The sequence below is a fragment of the Gymnoscopelus braueri genome, assembly GCF_963280865.1.
Source record: "Gymnoscopelus braueri genome assembly, chromosome: 13".
Classification (NCBI taxonomy): Eukaryota; Metazoa; Chordata; class Actinopteri; order Myctophiformes; family Myctophidae; genus Gymnoscopelus; species Gymnoscopelus braueri.
The window spans coordinates 9,633,119-9,655,269 of NC_137615.1; the positions used below are offsets into that span (position 1 = coordinate 9,633,119).

Consider the following 22,151-nt stretch of genomic DNA (forward strand, 5'->3'; position numbering starts at 1 on the left):
AGCATGATCTTAATGATCAAAGTTGGCAAGTAACCCTGGATGAAACTGTCTTATTTTGTTCACAGACGCTGACATAACTGTCAGAAGTTATAGTCCAACTGTCTTCTTTGGAGTTGGTCTGGCTTTGGGACTTCTGGGCATTGCTATTGGAACATTCTTCTTTGTTAAAGACAAGCTTTCAAGCTGAAATTCCATAATAATAATAAAACTTTATTTGTATAGCACTTATTTAAACAAAGTTACAAAGTAAGGAGTGAAGAGACAATTCTAAAGTACTTCCGTGTTTGTGAACTGCTAAAACGTTGTACTGTATTTCTCTTTTTCACGGGGAAATTATATTGACACTGGTTTGGATTACATTTCTATTACACCGGCCTTAGTGAAATGTATCCAGGCAGCTTTTATGTGAGGAAGTGAAGCTTAATTAATAGGTGATTTTGTACATTAGTTGCTTTTATTAGTAGACTATGGGTCAATGTTTCAATTTTTTTTAATAATTAACAATTACAATGATTGGTTTAATATCGATAGTCTTTCAATTTCTTCTCTTGTGAGGTTCACAATAAGGAAATTATATTCAATGGACCATGCAATCTTTGTATCTTCTGAGGTTTAAATGTTTTTCTTTAACACATTTACTTAATTTTGCATATTAATATTATCATCCTCAAAGCAAAGTGATTTTTGGCCTTACAGTAGCTAATCAGAATCGGCAACTGTAATGTAATTGTCTGTTCACAAAGCCCAATTGAAACAGTGGTTTAAAGGCTATACGGATCCATACCAGTCTTAATGTCTTAGCTGTGTAGTATTGTCAATCCCTGTGAGGTAGTTTGTAGTTAGAAATCTGTACATGAAGTATTATAAACAGGCTTATTGTATCATGCCCGTTGCAATATAATATAAAATAAAATACATTTATTTTATATCATGCCTTGTTGGAAGGCTTTAACGTCTGCTGGAATGTAGGCTAAGTGTTCAAAAAGTGTTAAATAAATTATTAATTTATTCTTTCAAAAAACATGAATAGGAATGTATGCAATAAATCAATCAATTAATCATGTACTTTAAAATACTTAGGTATTTTAAAAAGCATGTATCCTTACATCTGAATACTTTTTGACTTTGTAACTTTCACTTGTAATTGAGTAATATTTGACCTGGAGTATCTATACTTTGACGTGACTTTGAAGTACTGGAGTTGAGTACTTTGTCCACCACTGCCTATTGGCCACATACATTACCAAGGGCGCCGATACTGTGGGTGCCGCGGGGCTAAAGCACCCACTGTGGGTGAAAAAAAAAATCAGATCGCCTGGTTCAGATCGCCACTGAATAAACCGAATTAACTGAAATAATATTTATAAGCGTGCGCTTATAAATGTCGGCGCCCCAGTACATTACGAATACTTTCCCCTAAAGGACTTGACGATGTTGATTCTGTTACTTAATGTAATGTTATACTGTTGTCATACCAACATCTTCCAGCGAGTATCGCTGTAGGGCCTTTTTGCCCATCATCCATTTCTCCCAGCCTTCATAGGTTATTATGGCTTTAGATGTGCCTTATTTTTAAATCTATGGTTCCAGCCCCTTGAACTTATTGCCTTATGATGAACTACTTTGTATTGTTGTATTTTGTATCTTTGAACTATCTTGGGCAATTTATATAGGCCAGTTGATGAGTAGGACCTAGTGATATCATGTCTCAACAGTTGACTTTCCTTGTGTTTATTGTTGTCTTTTGAAAATACATATATATGACCAAATCATTGTCATCAATATAGGATGACATTGACAATATAGCCTATTGTTCTTCCCAAAATAACCTGGCTTGTATTGTGGAGGATATCTGTGATGATGTTGACCATTTTCGTAGTTTTATTGTGCAATGTTATTTGATTTTTCTGTTTTTAAGAGCTGTATATTTTATATAGATTGATTCAGTGGATAATCAGTGTGATGTGGCGATTTTCCTGCTTCGCTTTTGTCAAACAAACATTATTGTTGCTGAAGACCTCAGCATGTGGACTTCATTCCAAGGGTCTTCCTCCAGGGTGTCATTAATGTTAGAATGATATTAAAGCTCACATACATTCTTATTTGTAATATTAGTATTATTAATTATTTAAGATTATTATTGTAAATTAGATTTTAGCTTGGCTTCCGTCATGTGCTTCAATTTGGTGATTAGAATCATTTTGCTTGTCACTCATACATCAGGTACAACAGGCATAGCAATACAATATAACATAATAATAATAATAATAATAATAATAATAATAATAATAATGATCCAGAATAAAGAGGCTGCCACCGTGCATCAATGAGTTAACAGCAGGTCCAGTGTATTACAGGAGTGGGACACGGCAGCAGACAAGAGGAATACATCACTGGATAATCCCAGACCATTACGTCTTTATTGACAAGGTGTTGAGTATACATGTGACTGACGTTTGGATGTCAAGTGTATATCTTCATCAGAGTCATGTAGAACAGAGGTTAAGCAGGTTTTTAAAAGGCTGTGAGTGGCAGAGGCAATCCTTTCAATTAGTCAATGTCTGAAGTTGATCAATAATGAGGTGTGAAGTGCAGTATTCTGCACGAGGCAACCTCACTGTGAACGTGTAACAGTATTCAACATTACAAATCATTAAGAGGGTTTCAAAGTGCCTGATGGCAATATAATGGCCTGGCCCATGTATGAAGAAATATCCATATGATACAGTGGATATGGTTAAGGTCCAGGCAAATCCAGCCCAAATACATGAATGAAATTCATTTTAATATAAAATCACAATACATGGAGAGAAAATCAGGCCAGATACATGGATGAAAAAAATACACCTGAGAAAATGTATAGGGCACAATAGTATATATAATAACAAGGGCCAGGCAGGCAGGAAGGAGGCATAATATGTGGATACAAAAACAACACCACTGTGAAAAATAATAGGACAATATAACAATATTAATAGCATCGTGCATTAGCATTATACTGAATTAGGCATAATGTTGTGAGATGCTTAAATCAAAGAGCAATACTCTGGTAAGAACGTTTGCTGAAAATAGCCGATCTACAAGCTCTCAATGTGCCGCACTGCTTTACGCTGTGAGCTAGTAGATCGGCTATTTTCTGCAAATGTAGAGCAGACCAGAGCCAAAGGTCAAGTTTGTTTACTAAGTATCTTGAGGGCTTGAGTGGTTAAATGTCAGAAACACTGATGCAAAACACTGATGACAGTGCTGTCAAACAAGTCTATAAAGCTATCTATGAAATCTATGAAAATGTTTAATCTGCAACATATTTTTATGAGGTCCCTGCTTCATCTCTCTCTCTCAGCTAAGTGGTCGTTGGACTGAAAAACGTTGAAGATCCCTGCATTAAAAGAACATTCCACTCCATGAATTGAAGAAGTAAGATCCATCTGTTTTATACTCAGTGAGAGGCTGGTGGGGTCCTATAGCCCCACCTGTGTCCTCCCCCTCTGCTGTAGCGCCTACAGCTCTGGTTCTCACCATGTGGCCAGGGGGTCCCCAATAATATTAGTTAATTAATATAGCATAAATAGTAATTTAACCACTTAAACTCAACATCATACTTAGGTTATTCTACAAGTCACCAATATACAAGCTCACAGCACGTCACACAACAAATAATACCGTTTATACACTATTCCCAGTTTAAAAATACAAAACTCCTCAGTGGGGACTTACTGAGAGGCTTTGCTATTGCATAACAGCTACTCACAAATACATTTGTAATAAAGAAAACAATGCTGATTGTACATAGCTGCTCTCCCTGATGTATTAGAACAAAGGGAGTCGAGTAACCAGAAAATGTGTATGTGTCCATATGAAGCTAAACTGGGTCATTCACACATTCCAGTCTGAGTCTTCCAGAGTGAAGTGGCTGCATGGGTTTAAGACTGGTATGGGGGCGGGGCTGCAGCTTTTGGCACCACCCACACAGCGAGGTCTTCCTGTCCTCTTTTACGTCCTCAGAACACATATAAGTGAACAAGTCTTTACAGTTTACAGTCATTCACTTCTGTGTCTTCCACCATAATAAAAATGTCAGGACGAGGCACCAGGAGCCTATCTCTGGAGATGTGGTCTTTAGGCAGATCACAACTGAACTGAAAAGACAAAGGGCAATTGACTCCAGAGAAAAAAGACTGAAGCCATGGCACCTACTGACATTGTGAGAAAAAAAGAGAGAAAAAAAAAATCCACTATATTTTTGTATTGAAATATTTATTAATGTATATTATCATGTATTGAAATGTTTAATACGATATTTTGTAATCCTGCATACTTTGTAAACTGTATAAATTACAATAAAGTATATTAAAAAGCAAGGGAGGAAAGGGTCTTGGAAAAGGAGGTGCCAAGCGCCATCGCAAAGTCCTTCGAGATAACATCCAGGGAATCACTAAGCCCGCTATCCGCTGTCTGGCTCGCCGTGGCGGCGTGAAGCGTATCTCCGGTCTGATCTACGAGGAGACCCGTGGTGTCCTCAAGGTTTTCCTAGAGAACGTGATCCGTGACGCCGTCACCTACACCGGAAAAATGCCACCATATAAATCATCCGATTCACTTCTGTATCTACTACTGAAGCAAATATGTCTGGTCGTGGTAAGGGAGGAAATTTCTAGTTCTGAACTTTGTCAGTAAATAAGGCCGTGGGCACCTGTGGTGTCTGCGGTCTTCAGCCGTTACTTTAGCTGCAAGAAATGTTTGATCGAGGCTAATGAGGCTAATCTCGAGGTAGCTATGGCATCTTCTTTTGGCTCCCAGTTTGCCAATAACTGGGCAAGGCTAAAGTATACGGGTGAGGCCGAGCTCCCGACAAAGGAGTATGTCGGTAAAGAACTATTATTCAAGTCAAACTTAGTCTGTGCAAAGGACATTTATTCATTTATTGCCTTGCCAAACCGATGTGAGTTCGAACTGTGTTTCTATCAGGAGTCGACACTCCGTCGCTTCCTGGAACAATACGATGTTGACAAACTGCAGAATACATGGATGGACTGGTCCATTGAATCCTCGGTTAATATAGGGACAGTGAACGTCGTGGTGAAGTTCTGGACCGGCCGGGTCTCAGACCACGATGTGGAGCTGTACCTAAAACGGTACTGTTGTGTCAGAGAGCAGCCATACAAGCCAGTCGACCAGTTTGGGATCTGGTATGGAGTACGGAAGTACAAAGTTGAGCTCAAGCACGATGCAAACAACCAACGTATGACACTGCCAAGCTCTATTTCCCTGGGCCCATACAACGGGCGGATCTATTATCCTGGGCAGCAGACGCGGTGTTTTGTGTGCAACAGCACGGAGCACCAGGTCCGTGAATGCACGCAGGTGAAGTGCTGGAGATGTGGGACTTTGGGCCATAAAGCCAAGGAGTGTTCTAATGACGCTGAATGCAGCCTGTGTGGAGAGAGGGGGCACTCTTTTTTCCAGTGCCCTCAGTCCTACAGCAACAAGGCACGAGCAGAGAGGAAAGAGCGAGCCGAGGAGCAGCAGATCCGCTTCGTCGGTCTACTGGGGCGCACCAGACCGCCGCCACCGGCCGACGCCAGCACCCCACTGTCGGCTGACAGTGGGCAGAGCCGCACCGTGCAGACGGAGCCTGCACTACTGGCGATCCCGAGAGACGAGGTACCGGGGGAGGAGGCAGGCCCGGTTTGTGCGGAGGAGGAGGAGACAACAACGGAGGCGAACCAGCGGCAGGTGACTGGTGAGATGGCAGCGGTCGTAAAACAACAAGCCGCGCCTAGCAGAGGAAGAGGACGAGGGAACGGCAGTTTCGCCGCAGCCAACATGAAAGTGGTTGCAGAAAGAGCCAGAGAGGCTGCTGTGGGGAGACAACAGCGTCCCTGTCATCCGGAGATCGCAGCAGCGGAGGAGACGGAGGAGGCTGTCAGACAACTAGAGAGGGCTGTCAACGAGCTGCTGCCGTCCTGGTCTGAATCCTCAGGCGTGGAGGATGAGGGGGAGACCGGCGAGCAACCGCAGGAAGAGCGAGGCGATGAGTCCGAGTATGACTCAGCAAGCGATGAGCTGAGTAGTGGCAACTCGAGAAGCAGTGAGATGGCTTTTAGTGGAGGGGAGCTCACTCTCGCCGCTACAGCTGAGGAAGACACGACGAGAGCTACACATGTGAGTGTCAAACAGAAGCGACTCACGTCGCCTCTGGCGAATGAAGTTGACAAAAAATATAAAAGAAACTGAATGACACTAACCTAATATCAACATGTCTACACTCTCTATCATCACTTGTAACGTGAGAGGTATCAAGTCGATGGAAAATAGAAAGATTAAGATGGACATACTGCACAACACTATTTATGATATTATATGCGCACAAGAATTGCGACTAACTGCTCGGGAGGACATAGTAGATGTAACGTTAAAATGGGAAAAAGGCACTTCGATTATGTCTATTGGTACAGATAAGGCTGATGGCATAGGCATATTTTTTAAGAGTAAAGCTGAAATTATAAGGGCAAGAGAAATTATTCCAGGGAGAATTTTATTAGTAGACTGTTTTTATCAAAACTTAAAAATGAGAATTATAAATGTGTATACTCCTCCGGATGCAGCTACGAAAGTACGAATGTTTAAGAAATTATATGAATTGCTAACAGTTGGTTATTATACTATTTTTTCCCTACAAATATCTTGATGAAAGTCAAAAGCGGGTGTGTATAAAAAATATTAGTAGTAAAAATATCTCCGAGAATAAGAGAGACGTCATGTGGCTGGTCTCTGTGAGGAGACTAGCAGTACGAGCAGTAGTCAAGTGGAGCTGCTTCGTTAAAACCGTTAAATGCCCAATACTAAACTGTGGTGCAGATGAGTCTATAGAGCACCTGCTGGTAGACTGCCCGAGATCTAGATTTGTGTGGGGGAAAATGCCACAAATTGGTTTTAAAATTAAGATAAATTACATTGCTGCCATGTATGGGGTTTTTGAGGAAAAAGTGTCTGCCTTAGAACAGGACTTTTACTGGACTATTATTTGCACCGTTATCATCAAATTGTGGAAAACCAGGTGTGCCGTGGTGTTGCACCAGGAGCCTATCTCTGGAGATGTGGTCTTTAGGCAGATCACAACTGAACTGAAAAGACAAAGGGCAATTGACTCCAGAGAAAAAAGACTGAAGCCATGGCACCTACTGACTGAATGAATGAATGAATGAATGAATGAATGAATGAATGAATGAAATGAATGAATGAAATTTTTATTTTCGTGTCATGCCACCATTTTGGCCCATCCCATATGGGATTATATGACACATTACACAAAAAGAAAACAAGACATTAACAGTCCATTAACAGTCCTTCCTGTTCATATTACGTCCTTCCTTATAACATACCACTTAAATAAAACATGCGTATAGTACTTATATGAACAAAATAAGAACAAAAAAAAGAAAATCCCATTTTACATATAAATGGCCCTCCTCCTCATTGACCAGGCCTTGTCAAGAAATGAAGCAAATGAAAAAATATCATGTTGAAAGAGACATTTCAGTTTCTCTGAATCCTCCAACCACACAAGTTCATATTTAGGATCTACCTTATTAAAAAGTCTCTGCCTGATAGAGTTGTAGAATGGACAATACAAAACAAAATGCATTTCATTTTCAATTTCATTAAGATCACACAAACCACATAATCTATCCTCCTCAACCGTGCCTACATATCTACCCGTTTCAATATGAAGACCAAGTATGCCAGCCCTGATTTGAGCACATAGGCTTCGTTTCTTTTTTGACAAATGATACAATACATAATTTTCTGTACAATAGACATGCTTTATGTCACAATAAGTACGGAGCTTTGGTTTACACCATATATCCAGAGCCCATCTATCCTTTATTTGTTGAAAAATAGTTTCTTTTATTACCATAGTCTCTACTTTTTCTTTATTATAAAAATGGTCTTCATACCCTGATCTCAAAAGAATGTCATACATGTCCGTAGCCCATGCGCCCTTGATCAAAATGTCCCACTCGAAGACCTTTCTTACAATTCTATTGGTGTTCAGCCCCAGTATTCTATTCCACAAACGTACCATGTGCTCACTCCACCGTACCTCATTGGGTTCCCACCCCATATCTCCCATGATGGCCAGGGTTGGCGTAAATTTGTGTACTCCCAAGAAGTACCGCATAGCTCTATTGTGGACAGCCTCACTTTTAGGATATTTTTTAAATCCCCACACTCCTGCTACGTAATCCAACACTGGACACACACAAGCCTGGTATAGTTTGGAGTAGGTAGAGAAACCCATATCCCTCAGGATCTTTGTTTTAGCTATGACTCCTCCTAGTGCTCTATTTGCTGATTCTGTCAATAAAGTGGTTCCTTTTATAAAATGCATATGCTCATCCAAATAAAAGCCCAGATATTTATAGAACTTTGTATAATTCAACTTTGATCCCCCAAATTGGAATTGGAAGTCACTTGTGCGCATGGCAGGATTTTTAAAATGCATGATTTCAGTTTTCTTTTCATTTATCAAAAGTCTCCATTTTTTACACCAGTTACTTGCACATGTTAGCATTCTTTGTAAGTCAACTTCTGTCTCTGCTATTAAGATAATGTCGTCAGCATACATTAAAATGCTGACATATTCACTTCCATATTTGACTCCACAATTTAGTGGTTTGATTTGATTAGCTAAATCATTAATAAATACAGCGAACAAGGTAGGGGACAAAGCGTCCCCCTGTTTCACTCCTGATGGTGTGGGAAACCAGTTGGTACAAGCATCATTTACCTTTACACATGCTTGTGGTGCACTATAAAGTGAGCTAATTGCCTGATAAAACTTTCCATCTACACCAGTCTTAATCAATCTATAGGCAAGAAGGTCTCTATTGACAAAATCGAAGGCTTTTTGGAAGTCAATAAAGCACGCGTATGTTGATTTGTTTACCTTCAGTCTATTTCTTACTATGGCACATACTGTATAAATGTGGTCAATACAAGCCCTGGCTTTGCGAAAGCCATTCTGCTCCTCTACCAGAAGCTGACATTGTGAGAAAAAAAGAGAGAAAAAAAAAATCCACTATATTTTTGTATTGAAATATTTATTAATGTATATTATCATGTATTGAAATGTTTAATACGATATTTTGTAATCCTGCATACTTTGTAAACTGTATAAATTACAATAAAGTATATTAAAAAGCAAGGGAGGAAAGGGTCTTGGAAAAGGAGGTGCCAAGCGCCATCGCAAAGTCCTTCGAGATAACATCCAGGGAATCACTAAGCCCGCTATCCGCCGTCTGGCTCGCCGTGGCGGCGTGAAGCGTATCTCCGGTCTGATCTACGAGGAGACCCGTGGTGTCCTCAAGGTTTTCCTAGAGAACGTGATCCGTGACGCCGTCACCTACACCGAGCACGCTAAGAGAAAGACCGTGACGCCATGGATGTTGTCTATGCTCTGAAGAGACAGGGACGCACTCTGTACGGCTTCGGAGGTTAATAACGCTGACTTGATCTACCAACAACTCAAAGGCTCTTTTAAGAGCCACCCACACTTTCAATACAGAGTATTCCTTTGCAAGCACTACAAACAGTAATACACGTCTGTTTATTTAAATGTACTGCTCAAATATAATACAATCTCTATTTAAAATATTTTTTTATATTAAATGGAGAATCCGATTTGGAAGCAAGCTTACTCTGATAGCCCTGAAACATGACTATCATATATTATGACAGTCCTGGATGAACTTCAACCTAGTGTTTGCACTTTCTCCCTTTTTGGTCCGTACATCTACATAAACGTTCAGCTTTCAAATATAAAGTTCATACCTCATTGACCACGGATGTTACAATAATGTACGGGCCCTGTCCAATACAAAAGCATTTTAATCAGGGACGCACTCTGTACGGCTTCGGAGGTTAATAATGCTGACTTGATCTACCAACAACCCAAAGGCTCTTAAGAGCCGCCCACACTTTCAATACAGAGTCTATTCCTTTGCAAGCACTACAAACACAGTCATAAACGTCTGTTTATTTAAATGTACTGCTCAAATATAAGCCTTATTCAAATTGTTTAATAAGGCTTATATTCTCTTCAATAGAGAATCCGATTTGGAAGCAAGCGCTCCTGCACTCTGATACATTATGTTGTATAACTATGAGAAAATGGCCACCGATCGGATTAAAATGCTCTTTATTGAACAATACGTAATACACGGGTACTTCTGAGGGCCCGTACATAATTGTAACATCCGTGGTCATGGCGTAAGCACTTTATATTTGAAATTTGAACGTTTATGTAGATGTACAGGCCAAAAAGGGAGAAAATGCAAACACCAGGTTGAAGTTCATCCATGAGGGTGATGACAACCGACCGTCGTGTGATCCATGGCTAGATCTCTGACTTCTATTACCCAAAGGCTCTGTTAGGTGCCACCCACACATATTAATAGATGTGTTGTAAGCAACTTGTCGATGCTTACTTACGCTGATGTGTAGCTATTTTCCCTCAAATCGTGTTTAGAGAACAATGGTGCAAGTCAATTGCCTTAGGTAATATTTCCATCATGTTTACAAGTCGGAAAACCCCAACTATAATAAACTTGATGACATCATACGGTACAAAAGAACAGGTCAGGGACATGGGTCATAGAAGTATCATGTGAGGTTACTAGCAATAGTCTGCTTTGCAATTATAATGTAATTATTGTATCTTCATGTTCAAGATAAACACAGACTGGCTTAATAGATGATTATGTGCTGCATTGATATAAAGTGTGTTACAACTGAAATGTTCAATGGGAGCGTTGCATATTATTATTCCTTTCAATTATATAGGCCTATACCCTGAATGTACCTATAGTATAAGTTGTCCCTCTTGCTCTTAGAGGGACAATAGAGCATGTAGGCGGGAAAACATTTAGCAGAAACAAAGACACCTCCCTCCTGGCAGAATCACCCAATCATGTGCTGGGAGTCGCACACTTCATTTGCATCTGAGTTGGTATAAATACTGGTGAGACACGACCAGTGTGTCACATCTTCTCCAATCCTTCTGAAAGAGAACTGCATAATGCCTGAAGTTGCGAAGCCAGCGCCCAAAAAGGGCGCCAAGAAAGCCGTCACCAAGACAGCCGCTAAAGGCGGTAAGAAGCGCAGAAAGTCCAGGAAGGAGAGTTACGCCATCTACATCTACAAGGTGATGAAGCAGGTCCACCCTGACACCGGTATCTCCTCCAAGGCCATGGGCATCATGAACTCATTTGTCAACGACATCTTTGAGCGCATCGCCGGTGAAGCCTCCAAACTGGCTAACTACAACAAGCGCCGCACCATCACGTCCAGGGAGATTCAGACCGCCGTCCGCCTGCTGCTCCCCGGTGAGCTGGCCAAACACGCCGTGTCTGAGGGCACCAAGGCTGTGACCAAGTACACCAGCGCCAAGTAAATTGTTCTGCCTCCCCTAAACCTAAAGGTCCTTTTAAGGACCACCCATCTTTTCAACAAAGAGTTGATTCGCATCATTTAAATTAGCTTTCTATTTAGCTCATAAGCACTTTCTTTAAATGAGTTGCTGACGTACAAGATAACGCTGCCGTACATGTAATGACATTCATATCTTAGCTTGACAGATTGTAGCGATATGTTTTTAAAAAATTGTATAAATCATGACAACAGTGGCTCGTGTAAAATGCCTATAAACGGCAGACAGACATCAGAGTGCACAGTGCTGCATTTATTTGGTTATGCAATATGCATAGACTTTAATTACAGATGCGTGTTCCTAAAGATTTTGAACTGCCGTGTATTAAAATGTGATTATAGCTTCTGTATTGGCTGTCGATTCAGACATAGGGTTATTCTGTTAAATATTGTGTGTGTGTGTGTATATATATATATTTTACCAGAACCCCATCAATTTATTTTGATGCCAGAGTACTTCACAGATTGTATTGGCTAGATGTCAATTTGCTCTGTTATTTACTCTAATCTATTGGATAGGCAAACAGACCAAAACATAATGGAGTCAAAAGGAAATTGGGCATGATAACATTATTTTACTTCATCCGTTTTCACTCAAAACATTCTAGCTGTCAACATTTGTAATATTAAGTTAGACCTATAGCAGTAGCACAGACCTCTTTCACAGCAGTCATTTTGACAGCTGAACACTGGTCATGGCATTAATTGCCATAGTTAATTTAGGTGTCAGTGGTGGCCAGCTAATGTACATTAACACATTTAACTGAAACACATGTGGTGTTTATTTTCCTCTGCTGTGCTCCTTGGCTACCGTATTCCTTTTGATAAAATTAAAGTAGATATATTGTATACCCATATTGCCTATTATAATAGATTATGAAGCAATCTGGGTATACATGTGCTATGTAAATTGCTTGTAAATAAATGGTGTGCTGTGTTTATACATGTTAAATTATGTCAAGTAATAATTATGTAATATGCCATATGTTTTGTAAATGGCACCATTGGAAAAGTGGAGCTTGCTCTCAACTGGCCATCCTCTCATAAGTCTCCATGCCACAGGGAAGGACAACAGCAGCACTGTGTTTGCAGACACTGGAAAGTTTGAAATTTAAAACAAAACGCTTTGCCAAAGAGGATCTGTTTAACTGTTGTTCCAAAGTCAGACATCTCAGCTTGATCTGCAGCAAATAGGGAATTGGATATTCTATGTTTAAACTATTTTAAACGACAAATGACAGAGGAAAGCTGGCAAACTACTCTCCTTGTAATGGTGTATATGTGAGGTTTTTAACGTCTCCAAACAAAACGCAGGAGTCCTCAGCGCTCCACATGATTTGATTGTGAAGTGAAACTTGTCTGCTATCTGCTCCATTTGTTGTTTTGACTTAAATCCATTTCTCCGTCTGTATTTTATTTGGTTTTAGTTGTGGAGAAAACACAAGTCTTCGGTATTCTGCAGCACACAGAGCACTGACCCAGTGGGTTGAGTCTACATGGTTCTCACACATCCTTTAAGTTCCACCCCCTCCTCCTCCACGCCATCATTCTCTACTAAGACTTAAGTCCAGTCAGTGCATCTGTAGCCTGAGGCTACGAGCTCAATCCATGGTCTTGAAGGGCGGACCCAAACACAGCCGCCTGGATTTGTGCGTGGCTTCCTATTGATTCACCAATCTATGTCCCCGCCTCCCCTCCCCTCCCCCCCTCGGCCTGTGCACGGAACACGCTGACGTCACCAAATTTAGAGCGACGCCCCTCTGCACTCTGATTGGTAGGGAGATAACAAGGTCCAAGACCATCGTTCGTGCATCGCTCCCCCAGGCTTTTCTTTTTTGTAACAAAAAAAAATGCATGGGTTTCCGAGGCTAGTGCATCTGAAACACCAACTAGAAGACAATGGCAGAAGTCGCTCCAGCCCCAGCTGCCTCCCCGGCTAAAGTAGCCAAGAAGAAGGCCGCGGCCAAGCCCGCGAAGGTCGGTCCCAGCGTCCAGGAGCTCATCGTCAAGGCTGTGAGCGCCTCCAAGGAGAGGAGTGGTGTGTCTCTGGCCGCCCTCAAGAAGGCTCTATCAGCCGGTGGCTACGACGTGGAGAAGAAGAACAGCCGCGTCAAGATTGCCGTGAAGAGCCTGGTGGCAAAGGGCACCCTGCTCCAGACCAAGGGTACCGGTGCGTCTGGATCCTTCAAGCTCAACAAGAAGACCGAAGAGAAGGTAAAGAAACCCGCTAAGAAGGCAGTCAAACCCAAGAAGCCGGCTGCCAAGAAACCCGCCGCGGCAAAGAAATCCCCCAAGAAGGCAGTAGCCAAGAAGCCCGCAGCCGCTAAGAAATCTCCCAAGAAGGTAAAGAAGCCTGCAGCTGCGAAGAAACCAGCAGCCAAGAGCCCCAAGAAGGTGGCCAAGAGTCCCAAGAAGGTGAAGAAACCCACTGCCGTCAAGAAAGCACCAGCAAAGAAGGCAGCAAAGCCCAAGGTGGCGAAACCCAAGAAGACAGCCGCTAAGAAGAAGTAAACGTCCATACAGCAACCTGTTTACCCCACAAAGGCTCTTTTAAGAGCCACCCACAACTTTATTTAAAGAGTTCCTTTTCTATATAATTTTTAATATTTGCGCTGGCATTTAGGATTGGTTATTAACTCAATTGAGCAAAGGGGGGGGGGAATCATGTGATTGTCAGCAGTGAGATCTAATGATTAATGTTGCTATATTTTGCAAGAGAAATAAGCAACTGAACAAGGTGTATGAAAACTAGCTCCAAAAGAGGCCACGTGAGTGCTAAAGCCTGTATATTGATATTTGTTGTGATCTTGTAGAAGCATGGTTAAAGTCTACTTTGACATCACAACAGTTACAAGCATTGGGTGTGAGTTTTAGATACATAAATAAGGCTGCCCATGCAATCAGGGTGATTGTCTACAAAACAAATATGGTAATTTTACAAACAATATTTATTGGTATGTATATTACATGCGAACATATATGCATTTATATATATATAATCATAATTATCCAATATATGTGTATGATGTGCAAGAGAGAACAGAAGTGATACATGCGAAAATATGATTAATATACAAAATATAATGTGGCAATAGATATTAAGAGAATATAAATATGCATATTCGATATGTAACTATTTTATTTTTTTAATCAAATCTATCAGCCTTGGCATATCTACATACTGATACATCACACGGAAACAGCATTATGTTCAACAAACAGTTCGTTTTACTTTTGATTATATTACAACTTAATAACATTAATTATAACAATTGTATTAACAATGTACTATTGTCACATGTCACTCTAAAGTCCCAGTAATGTTTTAAAATGTGTTCATCATTACAATGGTCACAACAGCCTGTTCATGTAGGTTAGTTGTACTTTTTATTTAGCTTGACCACTAATACTGACAATGTTATTTTAGTAGCACTATATACATGCCAGATTTAAAGCTTTAAAGTTATACTGTGTAGCACCAAATCATTGTCCTTTACTTATGCGACCATTTACCATGTCGTCTCTGATTGTACACTTTGTAAAATAAATCACCCATAAGGATGAAGAGATGACTGATAATTGTCTAAAACTGATCATTGACTGTGAGACGCCGTCTTTCTCTGATTGGTCACTGGTCAGGAACCTCCTTGTTTGGGGAGGAACCACAGTTTAGACTGGCAGGAACCGATCACGGCACGAGTCTAGTGCTGATTGGTGGGGCGCTCATACACAGTCAGCCCGCGCTCTCATTCATGGTCAGGAACCTCCTTCTCTGGGAGGAACCGTTCACGCCACTAGTAGTGATTGGAGGGGAGCTCATACACACTCACCCCGCGCTCTCACTCATATTTATGATTGGTGGGGCGCACACAGACAGCACTGAGTTGAAGATATAAAGTGTTTTGTGTTCCTGTCCTCCAGCACATTTCTTCGTAGTCTATCTCAAGAAATAAAGTAGAAAAATGTCAGGACGAGGCAAAACCGGAGGGAAGTCCAGGGCGAAGGCCAAGACCCGCTCATCTCGTGCCGGGCTACAGTTCCCTGTCGGTCGTGTTCACAGGCTGCTGCGTAAAGGCAACTATGCCCAGCGTGTCGGTGCCGGCGCCCCGGTCTATCTGGCGGCTGTTCTCGAGTACCTGACCGCTGAGATCCTGGAGCTGGCTGGAAACGCTGCCCGCGATAACAAGAAGTCTCGCATCATCCCCCGCCATCTCCAGCTGGCCGTCCGTAACGACGAGGAGCTCAACAGGCTGCTGGGTGGAGTGACCATCGCGCAGGGCGGTGTACTGCCCAACATCCAGGCTGTTCTGCTCCCAAAGAAGACCGAGAAAGCCGCCAAGAAATAAATCGGCTTCATTCGTTTAATAAACCCCACAAAGGCTCTTTTAAGAGCCACCCACTCTTTAAATCAAAGATGAATTCTATATAGTCTGTATGTGCGCAGTTTATATAAATTGACTCAGCATAATAAGACTCAACACGGTCTAGACTTCTACCCCACTACATAACGGAGCCAAATATTGTACTTTTACTCTATGATTATTTGAAAACGTTACTTTGAAGATTGATTATAAAACCTACATTAATCACTTCAGCCCTATTTTATACACAGGCCATTTGAAAATAGCCGATCTACAAGCTCATAGTAGATCTCCTATTTTCAAACATTTTAGTACTTGCAGACATTTAATATCCTTTACATATTTATAGTTAGAGCCACATTGCATGGATTGCAGTGCCTATTATTCACTGCCTAAATGCAAGGTAGTAAAACATATTTGTAGTAAAAGCCGTTATTGTCCATATTGGAAGTTGACACTTGTTTGACCACGTTAATAATTGGATGAGTGTTACATTTTAATGTAATTAAGACAATATATGCCGTATTATGATTCTTATACACCACAACTCACATCCATGTGTTGTTATGTCATTCAAGGAGAAATATGTATTTGTTTTCCCCATGTCATAAAATACACAGCAATGTATTTTCACTTTGCTTTAAACTAGTATTCATAGTATTATCTATTACAGCAGCTCCCTTCCAATCGGTATATGACGTATGGTACCTCCCCAAATAAGGAGGTTCCTGATCGCTGACCAATCAGAGAACGACGGCGTCTCAAGAAGCGCTAATAAAATGCATCATTTTACCCAGTGCTTGTATTACTGTTCTATACTTCACTCAGAGAAGCCATGGCCAGAACTAAACAGACCGCCCGTAAGTCCACCGGCGGCAAAGCCCCCAGGAAGCAGCTCGCCACCAAGGCAGCGCGTAAGAGCGCGCCGGCAACCGGTGGAGTGAAGAAGCCTCACCGTTACAGGCCTGGTACTGTGGCTCTGAGGGAGATCCGTCGTTACCAGAAATCTACCGAGCTGCTGATCCGTAAGCTGCCCTTCCAGCGCCTGGTGAGGGAGATCGCCCAGGACTTTAAGACCGACCTGCGCTTCCAGAGCTCCGCCGTCATGGCTCTCCAGGAGTCAGCTGAGGCTTATCTGGTCGGTCTGTTTGAAGACACCAACCTGTGCGCCATTCACGCCAAGAGGGTGACCATCATGCCCAAAGACATCCAGCTGGCCCGTCGTATCCGCGGAGAACGTGCTTAAACGTCAAACCACCAAACGGCTCTTTTAAGAGCCACACATATTTATTTTAAAGAACGTTCCTAACATGGTCGTAGTTTGGTTTTTATATAACAGTGGTGACTCCTGACAAATCTTAAGCTGTAAGGTTAAATAATTACAATAGTCAGCAATAATTACAAGTCAACTTGCCAAACACACAATATAATAGTATATATTATAATTGCAAAATCTATAATATCTATTGTATTATAATAAAATAGTCATTATATAATTATGTAATTCTATATATAAGGCACTACATCACTTCTCGTGCTTTTATTAAGTAAGTTAATCAAGTTCTTCCTTTCCACCTGAAAATATATCTTTTTAGTCCAACTTTGAATTTATATATGTTTTCACAATTTTAATTCATTCTCTAACCCATTCCACAGGGTGACTCCTTAAGAGGAGATACACATTATTTTCAGGTGTTTTCATCACGTGTTTCTTGAAGTTCAGTTGTCCCCTGAGGTTATATCCCCCCCTCTTTATCCAAAAATTTGCTTTGTACATATCCTGGTAATGGATTATATCTTGCTTTATACATGACTTGCAGTGTTTTAAAATGTACCATGTCCTTGAACTTCAAAAGATGTGATTGAAGAAACAATATGTGTGTATGGTCCCGATATCCTGCATTGTTTATTACTCTTAGTGCTCTTTTTTGGAGTGTAATGAATGAATATATAGTTGATTTGTATGTGTTACCCCATACCTCTGAGCGTTAGTATAAATAGGTTAGCTACTTTTACAAAAAACGAACAAAACAAAAACTTGGTGTGGCTTGCCTTTAAGAGTGCATACCACATAAATATGGCTATAGTCATTCCTGCATCACAAATACCACACTTGGAGACCCAAGATGGCACTAGAGCAGTGGTTCCCAACCTTTTGCGTCCTTGCAACCCACTTCTTACATCTGACAACAGCACGCATGCGAATGCCTATGCCTATGCACACACATACGCACACATGTGTTTTTCAGACATGTTAACCGTAAACATTTTTAAAATGTTATCTCTTTCACTATTTTTAAGAACATGCCCAAAATAGGGATACAGAATTTAAAGTGGTAGTTCTTTTTTTAATAATAATAATAGTAATTGCTGTGCTTCACAATTATGTTACGTGTGGGAGTTTGATATGTTAAAGTCACAGGACAAGTTGGACCAACACATTGAGAACACACAGACAAACAGTGGCTGAAAAAAAGCAAGTCATTATGTAACAGACATGGTTCCAGTCCAGATAAGTGTACATTATAAGAGCTAGCATGGGAATGCAGGGCGTCCTTAGTTGGCAATGATTTGGAGCACAGCATTGACGATATGCCGGGCGCTGATGCCGTACTTGTCCAGCAGCTCCTGGGTCTTTCCACTGCGGGGCACCTCAGTCACAGCCAGACGCATCACCACAATGTCAGGCTCCTCACCCACCGCAGCCAGGACTGCTTCGCCAAGACCACCCTCTTTGTAGTGGTCTTCCACTGTAATTATCTTTCCCCCTGTTACCCTGGCACTGGCCACGATGGTGTCAGCATCCAGTGGCTTGATGGTGAATGGATCAATGACTCTGATATTCTTTCCCTCATTAGCCAGGGTATCAGCAGCCGTGAGGGCTTCGTGTAGAGTCACACCAGCTCCGATCACAGTCACCTGGTCACTGTCAGACTGACGCACCACCTTGGCCAAGCCCACTTCGAACTTCTCATCTGGGGAGTAGATGACGTTGGTGTCTGGTCTACTTGTACGGATGAAACAGATTCCCTTGGTGTTTGCTGCCAGCTCTACAGCTCGCTCTGTGGACACTGCATCACTGGGATAGAACACGGTACAGTTTGGGATGGCACGGAACATCGCCAGGTCCTCCAGAGCCATTTGGGAGGGGCCATCCTCACCAATGGAGACTCCACAGTGGGAGCCCACTAGGTTGACATTGGACTGAGAGATGGCTGCCATTCTAATCTGGTCATAGGCTCTGGACAAGAAGGCTGCAAACGTGCTGGCGAAAGCAACTGTGCGATCACGGGTGGCACAGCCAATAGCCACACTCACCATGTTCTGCTCAGCAATGAAGCACTCGATGTAGCGGTCGGGGAAGTCCATCTTGAAGGTCTCTGAGAAGGTGGAGTTTTTGGTGTCCCCGTCCAGGACCACTACCCTTTGGCTTGACTTGCCTAACTTGGCCAGTGCAATGCCATATGCCCGCCTTGTTGCCATCATTTCTTCCTTCTTGTAGGCTGGGGGTTCAGGTAGCTTGATGGCAGTGAGGTCTGCAGGAGCTGTGTCTTCTTTGGGTAGCTCAGGCTTGAGTGTGATGTTTGGGACCTGGATCTGATCCTCCATGTCATTCAGCAGGTCATCCACACGTTCTTTGGGGATGGGCTTCCCGTGCCAGTTGTCCATGTCCTCAATATTTTTGAGTCCTTTGCCCTTGAATGTCTTTGCAACAATGCAGGTAGGCTTGTCCTTAACCTGCTTGGCTTGCCAGAAAACCTCACACAGCTCCTCGACATCATGGCCATCTACAACATATGTGTTCCATCCAAAGGCTTCACAACGCTTGCGGTAGGTGTCCATGTTATGCTGCAGAGGTGTAGCCTCACTCTGGCCCAGCCGGTTGACATCAATGATGGCCACCATGTTGTCCAGCTTGTAGTAGGAAGCAAAGGCCATGGCCTCCCATACGGAACCCTCTGAACACTCTCCATCACCCATCAGGCAGTACACACGGTAACTAGATTTGTCAAAGTATTTCCCAGTGTAGGCCATCCCACATGCAGCTCCAAGACCCTGGCCCAGGGAGCCTGTAGCCACATCGACAAAGGCCAGTCTAGGTGTTGGGTGCCCTTCCAGGTCAGACTCGAGCTTGCGCAGGTTGAGCAGGTCAGCCTCTTTCACATAACCTGCCTCAGCCCATGCACCATAGAGGATTGGTGCAGCGTGACCCTTTGACATGACAAAGCGGTCATTACACTGGTTTCGAGGGTCATTGGATTTGTAGCGCATGGTGTGGAAAAACAAGGTAGACATGAGCTCTGCTGCACTGCAACATGAGGTGGGGTGACCAGAGTTTGAGGCGCATGTTGCTTTGAGGGAGTGAATCCTTAGCTTGTTAGCCATGTCCTTCAACCCCTGAATGACATTTTCATCTGGTTTAATGTAGCTTGGCATGGTCCTCGATATAGGGTTGTTGTGTGTAGTTGACAAAAGTTTAAAAAAGGTGATTGAATTACTGGGTTAGTTTGCTTATGTTGCCTGGATTACGTAATTTGAGTATATAAGTACATAATGTTTAAGTACACAGTCTGTCCACCGAGGCGTGACGTAGATTACGCCTCTCAGTCAATCACATGTGAGGTCGGAATGCAATAACCATATATGGCTTTGCCAGATATAGGTCTAAAAACGAATAGGCTAAATCATTGCCTCAAACTGCGTGTGCAGTAGCCGTTGTCAGTTCCGTGGGTACTATGTACTATGATGGCAGTACCCATTTTCACAGCATTTGGGGGACAGTCTATTACATAGGACCTAACCTAAACCTAACCCTAACCCTAACCTTAGTGGGGGAACATAGAACCCGGGGAACATAGGGATGACCCCCTATGACTGATGCTTGGATTTCCATATATGGGGATAAAGTGACAAATACAAATAGACAACACAGACAGATCCCTGGGATTAATAGATAGATGGCTATTTGTGGAGGTGATTATAGTGCTGCATATGGAGGATGTGTAGTGCAGAGAGAAGCCAGAGAGGTTCAGAAAGTTAAGATAGTAATGAAAATGTCTTATGCTGAAGCATTGAAGGAGGTACGGGCGACAGGAGTGCACACCAGGAGTGAGAGTGGTATGCCACATGAAGGGTAGGCTATACTTCAGAAAGGTGGCTTTCATCAGCCACGCCATCAATGCTAGAACACAGTTGAAAAGAAGATGTGAAAAAATTCAGGATTTAGTGGAAGCAACTAAAGTAGTTCTTGACATGAAAGATATTGAAGCAGAACAGATACAAGCACTGCTGAAGAAAAAAGGGATACAAGTGATAAAGAATGTGTTATAATCGAAGTATGTAGTACAGGGGAAGAGTGCAATATTAAGGTAATTAATTGTTATAACCCATGTCAGAGTTTAACTGCAATTGACTATTATGTTGAAGGAAATGGCTGGGAATGTATATACAGGAAGGAGATTTCGTGTGGAGATTTTAATGCACATAGCTCTTTGTGGGGCAGTAGATTGCAGTGTTAATCGACATTCAGCCAGCATATTAAGAATCACATGGCATCAAAATAGATGAGCAAATAGCACTTGCTACAGTAGCCTACTCTTGCAGATAGTCTAGAGACTAGAGATGAATACATAAGCCGGTTTCTGTCAAGCACTGATAGAGTAATTTTCCCCCACTTGATAAATGCATGGCTGTTCAGCTTATAACACACATTAATCAACATTGAGCCCGCATATCAATCTGTATATGGCATCAAAGTAGATAGCACTTGCTTACAGCATTCGAGCAGATAGTCTAGAGATGAATACATAAACCGGTTTCTGTCAAACACTATTTCCCCACATACAGTGTACGACTCCCCTCGTAGGATTGGCCGAGACTGCCACTGACTGTTTACGTAATCTACAGAGGGTGAGGCGAGGCTGGTGCTCAATGGAGTCAATAGTGTCTTTGTTTCTGCATAATGTTTTCCCGCCTAAGTAATGCTCTATTGGTCCTCTACAGTTTAATGTTCCCATTCATATTCAGCTATTATTATTGTTTGTTCTTAAAGGAGGAGTTCACCGAAATAATGACTTATTTTCTATTAATTACACACCCCATGAAGCCTTGATTTCATGGATTTATTTTTGTTTTTGTGGCATTCCTAAGACAATAATTTGATGACCGTGTGTATTTCCGGTAGGAGACACAAATAATCTACTTTGTGTCTCCTACCGGATACATTAGCCGGTAGGAGACGGGAATCAAATTATTAGCTTAGGAATGCGACAAAAACTAAAAAGAATCCATGGATTC

At 41.9% G+C, this 22,151-nt stretch overlaps 5 protein-coding genes across 5 annotated transcripts; 4 read left to right on the forward strand and 1 right to left on the reverse strand.

Annotated features, from left to right (window-relative positions):
• Nucleotides 1-11,083: 11,083 nt before the first annotated feature.
• On the forward strand, nt 11,084-11,458 carry LOC308098775 (histone H2B-like; the record flags this gene model as incomplete). Its single annotated transcript, XM_080447206.1, has 1 exon — nt 11,084-11,458. One exon carries the CDS (start codon nt 11,084-11,086, stop codon nt 11,456-11,458), a length of 375 nt encoding a protein of 124 aa, XP_080303332.1.
• A 1,934-nt stretch (nt 11,459-13,392) lies between these two features.
• On the forward strand, nt 13,393-14,004 carry LOC308098747 (histone H1-like; the record flags this gene model as incomplete). Its single annotated transcript, XM_080447178.1, has 1 exon — nt 13,393-14,004. One exon carries the CDS (start codon nt 13,393-13,395, stop codon nt 14,002-14,004), a length of 612 nt encoding a protein of 203 aa, XP_080303304.1.
• A 1,451-nt stretch (nt 14,005-15,455) lies between these two features.
• On the forward strand, nt 15,456-15,839 carry LOC308098763 (histone H2A-like; the record flags this gene model as incomplete). The annotated part of the gene is made up of 1 exon (XM_080447194.1): nt 15,456-15,839. One exon carries the CDS (start codon nt 15,456-15,458, stop codon nt 15,837-15,839), a length of 384 nt encoding a protein of 127 aa, XP_080303320.1.
• An 850-nt stretch (nt 15,840-16,689) lies between these two features.
• On the forward strand, nt 16,690-17,100 carry LOC308098758 (histone H3.2; the record flags this gene model as incomplete). Its single annotated transcript, XM_080447189.1, has 1 exon — nt 16,690-17,100. One exon carries the CDS (start codon nt 16,690-16,692, stop codon nt 17,098-17,100), a length of 411 nt encoding a protein of 136 aa, XP_080303315.1.
• A 1,310-nt stretch (nt 17,101-18,410) lies between these two features.
• Nucleotides 18,411-20,291, reverse strand: LOC308098716 (transketolase-like protein 2; the record flags this gene model as incomplete). Its single annotated transcript, XM_080447136.1, has 1 exon — nt 18,411-20,291. The coding sequence occupies one exon, from the start codon at nt 20,289-20,291 to the stop codon at nt 18,411-18,413; it is 1,881 nt and encodes a 626-aa protein (XP_080303262.1).
• Nucleotides 20,292-22,151: the final 1,860 nt, after the last annotated feature.